The sequence below is a fragment of the Pipistrellus kuhlii genome, unplaced genomic scaffold, assembly GCF_014108245.1.
Source record: "Pipistrellus kuhlii isolate mPipKuh1 unplaced genomic scaffold, mPipKuh1.p scaffold_m20_p_3, whole genome shotgun sequence".
Classification (NCBI taxonomy): domain Eukaryota; kingdom Metazoa; phylum Chordata; class Mammalia; order Chiroptera; family Vespertilionidae; genus Pipistrellus; species Pipistrellus kuhlii.
The window spans coordinates 100,819,338-100,837,155 of record NW_023425529.1 but is presented as its reverse complement, the minus strand read 5'-3'; the positions used below and the strand labels follow the sequence as shown (position 1 = coordinate 100,837,155).

Here is a 17,818-nt window from a genome sequence, read left to right as displayed (position 1 = left end):
ACTTCTTTGGACAAAGCCATGGTGGTGGGGGCTAAGGTAGAGGCAATTGGGGTGACAAGGCTGGCAGGGGAAGGCAGTAGGGGCGAGATCATGCCTGCAGGGAGGACAGTTGGGGGTGAGATCAGGCTGGCAGGGGAGGGTAGTTAGGGGCAAGATCAGGCTGTTAGGGGAGAGCTGTTGGTTGGCAACCAGGCCAGCAGGGGAGGGAAGTTGGGGGTGTTAGGCAGGCAGACAGGTGAGTGGTTAGGAGACAGTGGTCTTGGGTTGCGAGAGGTTTGTCTGACTGACTGCTGGTTTAGGTGGAATCAGGCCTAATCAGCAGTCCAACATCCCTCGAGGGGTCCCAGATTGGAGACCATGCAGGCTGGCCTGAGGGACACCCCCCATCCCCTGTGCATGAATTTCGTGCAGTGGTGTAAGGTGTAAGATATACACTGAGTAGCCAGATTATTATGATCTCTGAATGCATAACAATCTGGCCACTCAGTGTATACCCTATATAATAAAATGCTAATATGCAAATTGACCCCTTGACTAGGAGTTCGACCAGCAGGCAAGCTAGCCAACTTCCCATGTCCCCTTCCACTTGCCAGGCTGGTCGGATCCCACCCACGCATGAATTCATGCACCGGACCAGGCCTGTAATATATATTTATATTAGAGGCACAGTGCACAAAATTCATGCACAGGTGTGTGTGTCCCTCAGCCCAGCCTGCACCCTCTCTAATCTGGGACCCCAGTAGGATCGGGCCTAAACGGGCAGTCAGACATCCCTCTCACAATCCAGGACTGCTGGCTCCCAACTGCTCTCCTGCTTGCCTTCCTGATTGCCTCTAATCACTCCCCTGCCAGCCTGATTGATGCAGAACTGCTCTCCTGACAGCCTGTTTGCCCCTCACTGCCCTCCCCTGCAGGCCTGATCACCTCTAACTGCCCTTCCCAGCAGGCCTGGTCACCTCCAACTTCTCTCCTTTGTAGGCTTGGTCAACCCTAACTGCCTACCCCTGCAGTCTTGATCACTCCCAACTGCCCTCCCTTACAGGCCTGGTCCCTCCCAACTGCCCTTTCCTGTTGACCATTTTGTGTTGGCCATCTTGTGTACACATAGGGGCAGGATCTTTGACCACATGGGGCAGCCATATTGTGTGTTGAAGTGATGGTCAATCTGCATATTACCCTTTTATTATACAGGATATAGGCCTGGTGCATGGGTGGGGGCCAGTTGGTTTGCCCTAAAGGGTGTCCTGGATCAGGGTGGGGGTTCTCTTGGAGTGTGGGGTGGCCTTGGTGAGGGGCCTGTGGTGGTTTGCAGGCCGGCCGCTCTCCCTGGCGACCCAAGCAGAGGCCCTGGTATCTTGGGTTTATTTATCTTCTACAATTGAAACTTTGTAGCCTATTGTAGAGCCAAGCCTTATGCCTCCTCTGTGGAGGCAGCCATTTCTATTGCTATTTATCTTTTATAATTGAAAATTTGTAGCCTTAAGTTGAGGCCTGGGCTGGCCCGGGTGTGCAGAAGGCTTGGTTTCCTCCATCGCCAGGGGCACCCCAAGCCTCCCTCCTGCTCTCTCTAGCTCTGTGGCTGCCGCCATTTCTGTTAGGATTTATGTGTCTTCTATCATTGAAACTTTATAGACTTGAGTGGAGGCCTAGGCTGGCAAGGGCAGACGGAAAGTTTGGCTTCCTCCATTGCGTGGGAAACCCAAGCCTCCTTCCTGCTCTATGTGGCGTAGCCATCTTGGTTCGGTGTATTTGCATATTTGCTCCTGATTGGCTGATGAACATGGCTTGTGTGTGTAGCGGAGTGATGGTTAATTTGCGTATTAATCTTTTATTAAATAGGATATGTGTGTGCGTGTGTGTGTGTGTGTGTACACACACACACACACACACACACACACACGCACACGTTATGTGGCCAGGTTATTATGTGTTCAGATATCGTAATAATCTGGCCATTCAGTATATGAAATATCATTGATTTCTGAATGTTAGTTTTTTATCATGCTATCTTGCCAAATTTATTTATTAAACCTAATAGTTGTTTTGGTGAAGTTTTCAGTGTTTTTTTCTTTAAAATATTGTTTTATTTTCTAATTTAGATGACTTTCATTTCTTCTCTTCTAATAGCTGTGGCTAAGACTTCCAATACTATGCTGATTCAGTGGTGAAAGAGAATACCTGTCTTGTTCCTGATCTTAAAGAAAATGCTTTTAGTTTTTCCTCATTCATTGTGATATTGACTGGAGGTGTATGGCCCTTATTATGTTGAAGTATGATCCCTCTATTCTCACTTTTATTTTTTTTTTATCATAAATGAACACTATATTTTTGAAATTTTTTTTTCCTGTCTATTGTTGTGATTATGTGATTTGTCTTCTTCCTTTTGTTTACATGATGTATTATGTTTATTGATTTACAAATATTGAACCAACCTTGCATCCCAGCATAAATCCCACTTGGTCATGTTGTGTGATTTTATTAATGTATTGCTGGGTCTAATTTGGTAATATTTTGTTGAGGATTTTAACATCTATGTTCACCAAGGATATTGCTGTATAGTTTTCTTTCTTTGCAACTTTTTTATCTGGTGTTGGCATTCGGATCATGCTGGTCTCATATAAAAAGCTAGGAAGTCTTTCATCCTCTTGAAATGTTTAAAAAAGGTTGTCGTGGATAGTTGTTAATTCTTTGAATGTTTGGTAAAATTTGCCAGTGAAGCAATCTGATCCAGGACTTTTGTTTGTTGGCAGTTTTTTGACCACTGCTTTAATTTCATTAGCTATTACTATCCTATTCAGGTTTTCTGATTCTTTCTGTTTCAGTTTTGAAAGATTGTATGTTTCTTGGAATTTGTCGATTGTGCCCAGGTTGTTGGCATACAATTGTTCAAAATAGTTTATTACAATTCTTTGTATTTCTGTGATACTAGTTGTTGCTTTGCCTCTTTCACTTCTGAATTTATTTATTTGGATACTCTCTTTGTTTCTTGGTAAGTCTGGCTAAAAGTATATTGATGTAGCTTATCTTTTCATAGAACCAACTCTTGGTTTCATTGATCTTTTGTACTATTTTTTTTAGTCTATTTCATTTATTTCCCCTCTGAACTTTATTATTTTCTACTGCTTATTTGTTTTTTTCCTGTTGTTTTCTTTTTAGTTATTTTAGTAGTTGGGTTAGATTTTGTATTTGAGCTTTTTCTTATTTCTTGCAGTAGACCTGCAGTGCTATGAACTTTCCTCTCATGACTGCTTTCTTTGCTTCCGTTAGGTTTTGGTTTGTTGTATGTTCATTTTTGTTTGTTTCCAGGAAGTTTTTTTTTTAATTTCTTTCTTGATCTCATTGGTAATTCATTTATTGTTCAATAACTTATTATTTTGCCTCCATGTATTGAATGTTTTTGAGGTTTTTAACTCTAGTTGATTTCTAGTTTCATGCCATTGTGATTCGAGAATATATGATTGATATGGTTTCAGTCTTCTTGAATTTCTCAAGACTTATTTTGTGTCCTAACATGTAGTCTGTCTTTGAGAATAACCCACGTGCTTTTGGGAAGGATGTATATATATTCTGCCATTTTATGATGAAATGTTCTATAAAATCAATTAAGTCTATCTGATTCAATGGGTCTTTTAAGGTCACTGTTTCATTGTTGAGTTTTGGCCTGGAATATTTATCTAATGATGTTAGTGGGTGTTAAAGCCCCCTTAGCACTCCTGTATTGCTATCTATCTCTCACTTAAAGTCTTCCAAGAGTTTTTAAATATTTAGTTGTTTCTGTGTTTGGTGTGTATATGTTTATACGGGTTATATTTTCTTATTGGAATGATTCCTTTAGTATTATGTAGTGATCTTCTTTATCTTGTGTTATTGTCTTTGTTTTAAAGTGTATTTTGTTAGATACCACTATTGCTCCTCCATCTTTTTTTCCTCTTTGCATTTACATAGAATATTTTTTTCCATCCTTTCACTTTTATTTTGTGTGAATCTTCTGTTCTGAAGTGGGTTTCTTTTAGAATATGTATGGCTCATGCTTTCTTATTTATTTAGGTACCTTACATATTTTGATTGGAACATTAGTTCATTTACATTTAAGGTTTTTATTGATTGGTCCATATTTATTGCCCTTTTTCTTCTTATGTTTATATTCCTTTCTCTTGGTTTCTTCTTAAATCATTGCCTTTAACATTTTGTTTTGTTTGGTTTTTTGCAATGCTTGCTTGGTGTTAATGTACTCTTTTAGCCTTTTTTGTTGTTTTTGCCTAAGAAGCTCTTCCTTTCAACATCAATTTTAAATGATAGCTTTGCTGGTAGAGTAGTCTTGGGTTCAGGTCCTTGGTTTTCATTACTTTGAATACTTCATTCCAATTGCTTCTGGCCTGAAGTGTTTCTGTTAAGAAGTCAGCTGACAGCTTCATGGGGACTCACTTGTAGGTAACTGTTTCTATCTTTAAGATTCTTTCTTTGGTTTTATCTTTTGCCATTTTAATTATGATGTGTCTTGGTGTGAGTCTCCTTGGGTTCATCTTGATTGGGACGCTCTCTGCTTCCTGTACTTGGGTGACTTTTTCCATTAGTAGGTTAGGGAAGTTTTCAGTTTCCTTCAGACATTCTGTTTGCTACTAGCTCCACCTGGTAACTTTATTGATACCGGAATAAGCAAGGGTAGTGTCTCATGCAATCAAAGAATGAAACTTGAGGATTAGAAAAGTTCACACAAGGCAGGGATTTATTTTAAGCAAACATAGGCTCTCTACTCTGGGAGGGGATTCAGATGGGTTGCCACTGAAGCATTCTGTTCTTTCCTAATATCTGCTAAAGGCCTACTCTTTGTCTTCCTGTGCCACTCTCTCATTGGTTCTGGCCTTTTTGCAACATTTTACTTTGTACTTGCAAGAAAAACATCTTCATTTCAAAACATCCTGATATTCTGCTATCTATCCTGTTTTTCTGTGGTTTCATCTAACTCTAGGATTCCTCCTTCTTTTACCCCTTACATTGTGTTTATCTAATTTTGCTTTAACTCCTTTCACTATCATATGGTTATTGCTATGTTTCATGTGGTGCCATAGTTCCCTTAAACTATCCTTCTGTTCATTAATTCTTTTTTCTTTTGGCTTTGAGTGTATGTTTTTTACCTTGTCTTCCAAATTTGACCATCTCCTTCATTCAATCTGCTTTTGATTTCTTTCTGCTTATTCTTATTGTTAGATATGCTATTTTTCATTTCCAACTGCTTCTTGTTCATTGTTTCTATTTTCTTTTTCATGCTGTTAGTAGATACCACTATGTTCCTTGTTATTCTGACCAAGTTTATTTGAACATTATTATAACCTTTAATTTGAAACTCTACTGTATATCTGCTAATATGCTTGCCACCAATTTAATTTAGCTGTTTTTCAGCATATTTCTCCTTTTCTTTAATTTGGGGCTTGTTTATTATCATTTTTCATTCCCTTTGTATTTGTTTCTATTATTAGATTGAAAAGCTATGCCTTCCAATCTTCATGGAGGGATGCCTTATGTTCTGTGGGACTTGACGATTCAGTCTCTTTGATCACCTGAGGTGGATACTCTAGGAATGTTCCTTGTGTAGATTGTTTGAGCTCTCCTGTTGTAAGTGGATCTTGATTGTTGTTCTTTGTCCTATTCATGGGTGTATTTTCTCTCAGTCTGGCTACCTGTGCGTTTCAAGTCTGACCAGGTTGTATGAGCAGTTGTGCCAATGCTGACAGGACAAAACAAAAGAAGAAACAACCAAAAGCATACAGAAGATGCTTATAACAACAACATACACAATCACAAATAAAAGATTTAGGATAGAAAAAGGTGAACCAGAATAATAAAAGAAATATGAGAATAGAAAAGGGTAAGGAAAAGAATATGAAAGGAAAGAAGGGAGAGAAAAAATAAGAACAAAGAATAGGAAAAGGAAAACAGTATAAAAAAAAAAAGAGGAAAAAATTATGAAAAGGAAAAAAAAAGAAAAAAAAAGACAAAAATAAGAAAGGGAAAACAAGAGAAAAGAGGAGAAAGAAGAAAAAGCAATAGAGCCAGAAAAGGAAAGAAAAGTAAGGTATGAAAGAAATAACAAAGCAATAAAGGAGAAAAAAAAAAAAAAAAAGAAAAAAGAAAAAGAAAAAAAAAAGTGAAGTAGCATTCCTCTCACTAGAGTTCAGTGCCCCCTGGGAGCTTTCTTTGAATTCTGCTCTTATGTTGACTGAGGCTGTCTGTTTTATCAGTTGTTTCTGGGATTCCCAGAAGTTCTTTGTGGGTTGCCACTATCAGAAGCTGTTCATATTTGGCTCTCAGCAACCTGCTCTAAGCTTCAAGGAATCCATATTTTGTGTCTGTCTCCAGAGGGCTTGGCTGCATACAGGAGGGGCCAGTCTGCACTATAGGTCCAACTTGTTAGCACAAAGGGACCCAGGCAAGGGTCAGTAAACATCCCAAGATTCCTTGGGCTCCACCTCTGCCCTACTCCACCTGCTGGTCAACTGTTAGCCTTACTCACTGAAAAGGCTGTTTCTGAAAGGACTTTTGGCTGAATTAGTAGTATGAGACCTCTGGGTTTCCCATGATGGGGATTGCCACACCCAAATCCAGTCACTGACACCAGCTGATACTGTCTGGGTCAGTGTTTTTCAACCTTTTTTGGGCAAAGGCACACTTGTTTCATGAAAAAAATCACGAGGCACACCACCATTAGAAAATGTTAAAAAATTTAACTCTGTGCCTATATTGACTATATATAAAGTAATTCTCTTGAATAGGAATCAAATAAACACAAAGAAAGTATTTTATAATTACTTTATTATGAAATATTAAGTAAACAAAATAGTGAAAAATTATAAAATTCTTGTCTTGTCTGCACCTATGGCACACCAGGCAACATGTGCCGCGGAACAGCGGTTGAAAAACGCTGGTCTAGGTCCATAGGTTTGGCCCCTGCTGCTACCTTCTCTGCAGGGTCCAGATGCAGGCTGTGGCAAGAAAGATGGGGTGAGCTGTATCCCGAGGGCAGGGTATTTGCCTTTTCCCATAGCTTTGGCTGCTGGGAGGGGACTGTGCCTCTTAGGAAAAATGAACTGATGCGATATTGATGGTGGTGGGGGGAGACATTAGATCACAGGTTTCCAGTAGCCACTGTTCCACGTCTACCCCATTGCTTCCTATCCAAGCCTCTCCTCAGTCAACTCCAGTCCAAAGCATCCTCCTTCCGCCAAAGACTCAGTTGAGTGGCTGCAAATGAAAATCCTGTGAGATTTTTTTTTGGTGTGTTTTTTGTTTTTTAAATGTGGCTTTATCTCTGATAGGCCATAAACCCCAAGCCTTTCACTGCTGAAATTTACGTGGGCCACTGTTCTCAGCTCTAGTGCTCTGGGTAAGGGTGTCTAGCCTAAGGTTTGGGCCTTGATCCTCTCAGGAGAACCCCTCATTCTCAGCTCCTCTTTTGACCCTGCCATTTCTTTCAGTGTCCAGATGGTTTCTGCCCTCCCTTGTTAAATGTTTCCTCATTAGTCCTAAATTGGTAATGCCAGGTGAATGTTCCCCAGTTTAGTTTTATTCCAATCTGACTCAAAGGAAGTGCAAGAAAAGTTCACCTACTCTGTTGCCATATTGAAATCCATATGTGGCTATTATTATCTTTTTAAATTTCCCATTCTATTGATAAAAAAGATATCCAGTTTGTCAGTATTCTTTAAGAATGGAACTTATAATGGAACATAATTTATGTCGTATTGGTCAATTGAGAATGAGCATCATTATAGTACCGTATTTTCCGGCGTATAAGACAACCCCCTAATTTTACAGTTAAAACATAGGTTTAGGCCTATATTCTCTGTATAAGACTACCTCCCACTTCCGAGGCAACACCAGTTCTTTTTTTAATAGACCGCCTCTCTGACTGGCCAATCTGAGCAGGCTTTTTACTAGAACAGTGTCATCTTATACGCCGGAAAATACGGTACGGTATGTCTTTTACTCTATGCTAGTGGCCAGTGGACGAAATTCATGTACAGTGTGTGTGTGTGTGTGTGTGTGTGTGTGTGTGTGGTGTCCCTCAGCCCAGCATGCACCCTCTCCAATCTGGGCCCCCTTGAAGGATGTCCTACTGCTAGTTTACAGGGATTGGGCCTAAACTGACAGTTGGACATCTCTCTCGCAATCTGGGACTACTGGCTCCTAACAGCTCACCTGCCTGATTGCCCCTAACCACTCTGCCTGCCAGCCTGATCACCCTCAACTGTCCCCCATGCCAGTATGCTTGCCCCAAACTGTCCCCCCTGCTGTCCTGATTATCCCCACTAGCCTGCTTGCCCCCAACTAGCTCCCTTGCTGGTCTGCTCATCCCAACAGCCCCCAAAACCCGCCACTGGTCTTATCACCCCCAATGGCGCCCTCCCTCCCCTCAACAGCCTGATCACCCACAACCACCATCTCATCCTGGCCTGATTACCCACAACTGCCCTCCCTTCTTGATATCAACTACCTCTACCTCGGCCCCACCATCATGACTTTGTGCAGAAGAATATCTGGAAGGGTTCTTGGAAGGTCTCCCAGTCTAATTAGCATATTACCCTTTTGTTATATAGATAGATGGTGCACAGAAGGGGGGGCGGTTGGTTTGCTCTGGATGTCCTGGATCAGGGTGGGGTTTCCCTTGGGGTGTGGGGCAGCCTGGATAAGGGGCTGAGGGCTGTTTTCAGACTGGCTACACCCCCTTCAAGGTGGGAGTCCCCCTTGGGGTGCTTGACCAACCTGGGTGAGGGGCTGATGATTGTTTGCAGGCTAGCCAAGCCGGCCCCAGTGGGGACCCTCACCCCATGGGGGTGTGGCCAGCCTGGGTAAGTGGCTGAGGTCCGTTTTCAGGCTAGTCTCCTCCCCCCTCCTCCCTCCCCCCCCCCCCCCACACACACACCCACACTCCCAGCCCCTTTTTGAGTGGTGACCAGGGTGGGCTGGAAAGTCTGAGTTGCACATTGAGTGGAGTCAGGGGGGTTGGAAGCTTATGTTGCCCCCGATAACCTAGTCCCCTAGCCCTTCCTTGAGCTGATTGGTTGGTGGGCATAGCAGAATGATGGTCACTTTGTATGTTTCTCTTTTATTAGTGTAGGTGTATTTGTTTATCACTATACTTGAAGTAGCATTTGGGAGGTATAGTAATACTTATGACTAATTTGACATAATGCCACATGTCAAATAGGGTGTTGTTATTTCAACTTTCAACTTTTTAAAGTATTACAAGATAGGTATTTCTCTTTCAAACGTTTTAACATTGATTATCTCATTTCTGCATCTATATTTTATTTCTTCAAATTTATACATAATTTTGTCTTTTAATTATTATCACTTTTAAGAGCCAAACCCATTTTTTGTAGGAATGTTTCTTGAATCCCACCCAGGAGTGATATTCTCTATTTTTCTCTGTTATTCTAGATTTGAAATCACCTTTTTCATTAAAATTTTTACATTTCTCTTTGCAAATTTTAATTCTTACAAAGCAACTGTGTTCACTTATCTGTAGCTTAGAAATTTTTATCAAATTAGTTTTAGACTAAATGACAATTTTTAGAGTACCTATGCTTTCTTGCTAGTTGAATGGTTGGTATTATTTTATTTTATTTTATTGTTATAAATAACCTTCCTCCTTATTAGTTATTGGGTCTTTTTTTCTTCTTCTTTCAGCTGGTTGGTGGAGAATTTGACTTGGAGATGAATTTTATTATCCAGGATGCTGAGAGTATAACATGCATGACAGAGCTTTTGGAGCACTGTGATGTAACATGTCAAGCAGAAATATGGAGCATGTTTACAGCCATTTTACGAAAAAGTGTTCGGAATTTGCAGACTAGCACGGAAGTTGGGCTAATTGAACAAGTATTGCTGAAAATGAGTGCTGTAGATGACATGATAGCAGGTATGAGATTATCTGACAAGAAAGTATAATTTAAATGTTTGTAAAGATTTATATACTATAGGTAATATAAGTTTATTGAAGCTAACTTGATTTAAAATAGATAAATAGAAATGTATGAAAAATTTACTCTTTGTATTAAGGGAAAATCTGGCAAATGTAGGATGACTTCTATATTAGACAAACATAATTACTAATTTTGCTTTTTCAGGTTTTAGAAAATTTAAATAATTTGAATAAATGCTATGAAATCTACCAGAAAAACTAAGCAGTACTTTCTATGTAGTATTTAATTAAACTTTTACATAATTAAAAGATATAATACATATTATATTTCTGTATAATGGGCACTTTATCAAATTCTTGAACTCTGTGCTCTTCAGTTTGACGTACATGGAACTATGACAGGAGAAACTAAAAATTTTAGGATAAACTGGTTTTTTGGAGGTGTTCATTTTAGTAGACAATTTTTGAAGAAATATTTGTAGAAAATAAACAGATATATTGAGGGATAGAAAGAAAAGTATTATGAAATTTTAAGGTAAGATATTAATTATTGTACTTTTATTATATGTTATGTTAAATAATAATTCTGAAGTCTTTATTCTTCACCACAAGTTTTTTACCTCCCTGCAAGTTCATTCCCCTTTGGGTTAGATGCACTGAAATATAAATAGTTGAAAAGTTAGTCCCAGAGTAACAGTCATTCCCAAAAAATATGTGTAGAGTTTTAAGTGTTGATTCTCTGAAGCCATGGATCTTGAGCATAAGTTTCTTCTGACATGAAAGAGGTTTCCTAATTCTAAAAGTGGTAATATGATTCCATAATATCATATCTGATCCTTAAAAGTAGTTCAGACACTAGAGAATTCTCTATGCTATTTTGATTTATGCTTTAATTAATACTAGTAGAGCAAAAAATTAATCAAAAGAAAGCAGAATGAAGAATAGGTTAAAGAAGAATGCTTTTAAAATTTAAACAGTATTTTAAAATTTTCGTCTTCAAGAATATATTAAAATCATTTTTAACTGTTTTCATGGTGGCATCTATTACTTATTTAGAATTATTTAGTATTCTCTATATTATTTACTAATTATTCATTTGAAGAAAAATTAGATTCTAACAAAACACCTTTTTAATGTAGATTCTATTGTTTAAAAATTTATTTTTATAAAGTTATATGTACATGTTTTATTGAAGATCATGTGATCTTTGAATACTTTATCTGGATTTAACCTGTTAATTTTTTTTTCTTGGTAAATAATAAAGTGTCTTTATAGAGTGCATTTTTCAAAATGTGCCACACTTACATACATAGTGGTTACAGGCATATAATTGATGAGCATTCAGATCAGTGTGATAGTACAGCAGAAACTTAATATCTTCACAATTTTTTGTTATATAAAGCTTCCTAATTCTTATAGTCTTTGCTTTAAATAATAATATAACAAATTTCACTTTTTATCGTATTAAACATTGAATAAGTGTGAGGAAAATACCTCTGAACCTTACTTTTCAGTAGAAAAATGAAAAATTAGGCAATATACTAATTCAATAACCACCAAAAACTCTATTTTGTAGCATAAGTTCAAAGACATACATTTTATTTAATAATTGAAGGTATCACTAGAAGGTGGAATAAACTGATAGGAGAATTTCATAGTTTTGGTATTTTTTTCTACCTTAAAAATTTTGTGTACAGAAAAGAAGACCTGTTACATAATTAAATTGAGCTACTTTGTGATAAGAAATTTTAGTAATTATGTAATTAAGTCAAACTTAATAGATCACTTTTTATGGCACAAATAGGAGATAAGAGAAATGGAAATTACATATTTCAAAAAAGTATTTGAAGGTGAATTTTTAAGAAATCTATGAAAATTGAAGCTGACTTAAAACTGCTTTATATTAACTTAGAGATTTAAGATGTTTAATTTTTATCCAGAATTCTTTCTTAGGAACATATCTTCTGACTAATATGTAGTAACTATGAACATTTTTGTTACTTGAATGATGAAACATTTTATTAAAAGATTTCTCTCAAAAATGGCATATTCACTGTCACAATTTTATCACAGGGGTTGCTTACTTATTGTGGCAGTAAGTGAAAATTAGTCAATTATTTCTTGATGAAAACAACCAGTTAAATTTCTATTTTGAAATCATAAATATTTTTAAAGTTTCAAATTCTGGTTATTAACCTGTGATATTGGATAACATATATTAAATATCAATAAATAATTATTTCAACTTATCTTAAAGTAATCTTTTTAAATTGATGATTATTTTTTTATAATATATATGGATATTGATTGTAATCAATTTATATAGTACCTTTAATTCTTAGGAAGCATGTTAGAAATCAAGAAAATGGAGTAAAAATATTTAGATGTTTTATTTCTTGCAAAAAAGAACAATTGATGGAGGTATGACTCACAGTTTAGAAAAGGGAAAGTAATTAATTTGGGACAAGGAATTAAATGTGCTTTTTATTGTTGAGCTGGTATGTCTCTTATGTGCTCATAAACACATTGATATATGGCTATCGCTAGTAGTGCCTTTAGACTAGAATACTTCTTTTGAGGGACTGTTGAGTGAGAGAGTGAGGTCTCTGAAGCCATACTACCTACATTTGAATCCTGATTTTACCACTTACTAAATAGAGTGTATTGCAGGAAATGTGATTAATTTATCTGTGCTTCACATTACTCATTTTTAGAAGGGGGTAGTGGTACTTACCCCTTGGCTTGTTGTGAAGATTTGTGAAGTTAATACATGCAAATCACTTGGAATAATGCCAAGCAAGGTGTTAAGTACTCAAAATTGTTGTTAATGTGCCAAGGAATATTTCAAAAACATTTTCTAAAAGAAAATATTGTGAGCTATCACTTTTTCATTGGAAATAACCAGTTTAAAATGTTAAGTCAATGTACCTTTGCATATTTTTGCCTACCTTCCCTGCAAACAGCAGGTTTGTGTGTGTATTCTGGAAACTTAAAAAAGTCTATTTTATGTATTTACTAAGAAAACTTAATTAGATTGGTATACCTGATGTGGGAAAATTCTAAAACTTACATATAATTTTTTGTTTTTCTGATGACTTAAAATTAATTAGAATGACTATTCATGAGGATGTATGTTATATATATTTGACACTTGATAACTCCTGTTCTTTTAAAAAGTATATTATCTTGATAGATGACAGCTCATGACTAGAGTTCAGAATAACTTTATTTTCCTTTGAAGATCTTCTAGTTGATATGTTGGGGGTTCTTGCCAGCTACAGCATCACTGTCAAGGAATTGAAGCTTCTGTTCAGCATGCTTCGAGGAGAAAGTGGAATCTGGGTAAGCTGAAGTTAGAGTGAAAAGTATCCAATATCAGTACATTAATATTTAATGTTCAATAATTTGACTCTAGAGAGCTACGGTCTTGAATTTATAATGGAAATTCTTCCTCTTAAAGTTACATAAATGATTTAAAATTAATTTTCTTTCTAGTTAGAAAAATAGTTCAGTGGTTAATGTGATGTATTAGGTATTTTTACTAAATTTGTGCAATGCCTTTATTTATTTATTTTTTTTGTTTCCTCAGCCAAGACATGCAGTAAAATTATTATCAGTTCTTAATCAGATGCCACAAAGACATGGTCCTGATACTTTTTTCAATTTCCCTGGTTGTAGTGCTGCGGTAAGTTTAAAATACACATGTTTTTTTTTATTTACATATTTTTAAGGCATGATTTACATACAGTAAAATTTACTAATTTAAAAAGTTGGTTAAGTTTTGAATTGTTTGGTAATCACCACCACAATAATAATTTAGAACATTTCCATTACTCTCCAAATATCCTTGTTTATGTTTGAAGCCAGTACTCACTTCCCAGCCCTGTTTCTGTTACCTCTTATTTATTTTTGTGGTTGTTTAACTTTGCCTTTTCTAGAATTTCATATAATTAAAATTACACATTTTGTAGTCTTTTTGTCAATCTTCTTTCATTTACCATATGCTTTTGAGATCATTCTTGTTGTAGTTTAGTAATTTCCTTTTTATTCTGAATAGTTTTACATTTTATGCATATACCACAGCTTATTTATATATTCACTAGTTGATTGATATTTGGGTTTTCAGTTTTTGAACACCAATGAACATTAGAACATAGGTTTGTGGAAATGCTTTCCTATCTCTTGAGTAAATGCATGAGAGCATGATTGCTGGTTTTTATGTTTTGTTTGTTGTGTGTGTGTGTGTGTGTGTGTGTGGTGTGTGTGTTTCATTTCATGAGAAACAGGCAAATTACTTTTTATAGTTGAAAATTTTTCATTTCCATTTGGAATATATGAGAGTCCTGGTAGATATGCATCCTGGTCATGGTCAGTCTTTTTAATTTGAGTCATTTCATTGATTATGTAGTGGTGCACCTCATTTCAGGTTTGTTTGTTTGTTTTTTATAGTTTTAATTATGTATTGTTCTCATGGCTAATGATGTTGAGCATTTTTTCGTGTGTTGATTAGCCAGTCTTATGTCTTTTTTTGTTCTGCTTGTGTTAAAATATTCTGTTTATTTTAAAAAATTGGTTGTAAGGTTCTAATGTATGCTTGGAGTATAAGTTAATTTGTCAGATATGTATATGTCAAATAGTTTCTATTAACCTGTGGCATATCTTTTTAATTTCATAACATTTTATACTATTCAAGATTTTAATTTTGCTTAATTAAATTATTTTATGGCATATGATTTTGTAATGTCAGAAAATAAGGTCATGACATTTTTTTCTCTTATTATTTCTACTAAGAGCTGTGTTTTAGCTCTTACATTTAGGCTTATGATCACTTTTGTGCTAATTTTAAAAACATTGTGTGAGTCTCGCCTGGCTAGCTCAGACGGTAGAGCATGAGACTCTTAAAAACATTGTGTGAGGGAAGGTTGAGATTAAGTTTAATTTTATTATATATTAATATTGAAATATTTCCTTGACTATTTGTTGAAGAAACAAATCTTTTTATCTTTACTTGCCATGGCATTTTTTTCAAAAACTATCCTAACTCTCCATTTTGTTTTTTGTCCTATATAGCTATCTGTATGCCAACATCACATTATCTTTATTGTTGTAGCTATATAGTAGTTCTTGAAATCAGGTAGCATAAGTATTGCAAATTTGTTCTTTATTTTAAATATAATTTTGGCTATTCAATAGATTTTTTTGCATTTTTATATACATTATGAATAAAGTTATCAAATTTTATAAAAAGCCTGATGTTATTTTTATTGTGTTGTTTTAAAACTATAGAACAATTTGGAGATAATAGATCTCTTAGAACTCTTGAGTCTTCCAGCTGATAAATACAGTATATATCTCTCCTTTTATTAGATTTCTTTGAGTTTTCAGCATTTTGTAGTTTTTAGCATACAAATCTTAAAAGTCTTTTGTTAAATTTATCCATATAATAGTAGATAGGACTTTTGGGTAGTAAATGGAAATGGTATAGATTATTTCAGAGAAGAAAAGAGGGAGAAAGAGACAAAAAAAATATATGATGAGAGTGAATTATTGATTGGCTGCCTCATGCACACACCACACTGGGAGTCAAGTCAACAACCTGGGAATGTGCCCTGACCAGGAATTGAACTGTGATGTCCTGGTTCACTGGTTGATGATCAACAACTGAGCCATGCCAAGCTGGGCTCAGGGTTTTGTTCTTTATTTGAAATTGTTTGTGCATCTGTGTATGTGTTTGTGTGTGTTTCTGTTTTATTTTTATTTTTAAAGCAAGCACTTATAAATCTCTTGTACATTGAGATTTTTCCATTGATCATGTAGTGAATGTCTTCTACTTCTTATGTCACATGCTGGGAATCTAAATTATATTCCTTACTCTTGAGGAACTCTAATGGGTAGGTAGATGTAAAAACATCTTGTTAATTGTAAGCTACTGTAGATTTAGTTACTAAGTGCTGTGGTGTTGGAAGCCGCCCATTGTCTTCACTAGCAGAGAGGTGTGGACAAGGAACTTGGAAGGCTAGTCAGCCTTGAAGCTCTGAAAGGTCAGAGCCAGCCACCCACTGTTTAGTTGAGACAATGGTAGCTAAAGCAACTCCACCTTTTAGTTGTATGTAAATCCTTGCTGATTGGCTATTATTAGAATTGCCTGCCTCAGGGCTATGGGTGTATCCCACAATCTGAATAAAAGGGATAGCTAGGCCAGATCTGAGTGGAGTACTTCACCTTGAGTTGGGCTCCCACCTGGCCCCTAATAATACCAAATTAATATTTTATAGGCTCTTTTATTTACTTTCAGTCTCCTCCAGAGCCCAAACCCTGAACCTGAACCCTGAACCACGTGGGATGTGGGGGTGGCACTCTTAACTGGCAGTCCAATGTAGGGTACTTGTAAGTGGCAGCACAATGTGGGACACTCACAACTGGCGAGACATTGAGGGGACACTCACACTATGGGAAAAAAATGAAAAAGGAAGCTAAGCTAAGGTGAAGTCCAGGAAAGCTTCACAGAAAATCCTGGTGTGCAGAGATGCTTGTGAATTTGCTGGAAGAAGTCTTTTGGACAGAGGGTGTATCATATACAAAAAGGGGAGTTGTAACAAAACAGGTGGAGGAGCTGTCATATTTAGTATACTTTGGAATATGGAATAAGATAGTAGAAGTGAGTAAGATTGAAGGTGTTTTTTTTTTTTTTTCCATAGGATGTTTGAAGAGCTTATATATCCTGAAGAAATTTAGACTTTATTCTGTATGCAGAAGATTTTTAATATGGAAGCTATCTTATATTTGAGAAAAGGGTCATTATCCACTCAGCAATTTGAAGGATCTGTTTGGGAGAACAGATCAGTCATAAAAGCATAATAGATAATTATCTTTTAGGTGATAGGAATTTGGATATCTCATAGGAAGATAAGTAAATCCTCAGGTGTTTGTTTACATCAATTAAAGGAATCAACCACTTTCTCAATTTTTCCTTAGATTGGCTAGATTTTTAAAATTATTATTATCAACTGAATACTAAATTATTCCTTTCCTACTTAATGAGTGGGTCTTAGTCCTTTTCAGTCATAAATTTTATCGGTGAAGTTTCTTAATGATCTTATGATTTCCCTTCCTTTGTTTCACTAGTAATGAGCATTAATTACCTTATGATACTTAAATTTCTTCAATATTGATCCCATTAACATCCTCTCACAGAGTTGTTTTTGGATTCAAAGGTTCAATCAGCCTTCTTTAACCAAAAGAAATATTACTGAAAACCTACCAGATACCACAGAAAACTGAAAATTCTTAGGCATAGTAATGAGGGACTGTATATTGGTGAAACTGGAGGAGAACTTCTTGGAGTCTGAAACTTATTATGTAACCTGGAGATGAAACTTCATTCAGCTAGTATTTGAAAATATAATGCTTCTGTAGCCAATAAATAATATTTATAGACTAGAGCAGGGGTCCTCAAACTTTTTAAAGTGGGGGCCAGATCACGGTCCCTCAGAGAGCTGGAGGGCCGGACTTTATGAACTACTAATTCCTACTGTAACACCTCGGCTGCACTCACTGCCCAAAAAACCTGGCGGGCTGGATCAGACTCCTCTGCGGGCCGCATGTGACCCGCGGGCCGTAGTTTGAAGACGCCTGGACTAGAGGCCCGGTGCACGAAATTTGTGCACTTGGGGAGGGGGTCCTTCACCCCAGCCTGCGCCTTCTTGTAGTCCAGAAGCCCTGCAATTGATTGTCCAACAAAAGGAGGCGCTGCCCACTGCTGCAGGCTGGGTAGCCTGGGCCTCCCTCTGCAGGGCGATCTTGGGGATATGGCAGGGCTCGCATCGCACCTACTTTGGTGATGGCAATTGCTGGGTTGCTGTGGTGCTCATAACCCAGGAGGGACTGAGAGGTCAG

The 17,818-nt window shown here is 36.8% G+C and overlaps 1 protein-coding gene across 5 annotated transcripts in view; it reads left to right on the top strand.

Moving 5' to 3' along the window:
* The window catches only part of NBEA (neurobeachin), a 798,235-nt gene that overhangs the window by 67,532 nt on the left and 712,885 nt on the right, over nucleotides 1-17,818 (top strand). For all 5 annotated transcript variants that reach the window (XM_036455167.2, XM_036455161.2, XM_036455163.2 and 2 more), the window contains exons 2-4: nucleotides 9,688-9,919; nucleotides 13,164-13,264; nucleotides 13,512-13,607. In XM_036455167.2, the coding sequence (XP_036311060.1) occupies nucleotides 9,688-9,919; nucleotides 13,164-13,264; nucleotides 13,512-13,607 (429 nt within the window). The remainder of the gene's footprint in view (nucleotides 1-9,687; nucleotides 9,920-13,163; nucleotides 13,265-13,511; nucleotides 13,608-17,818) is intronic.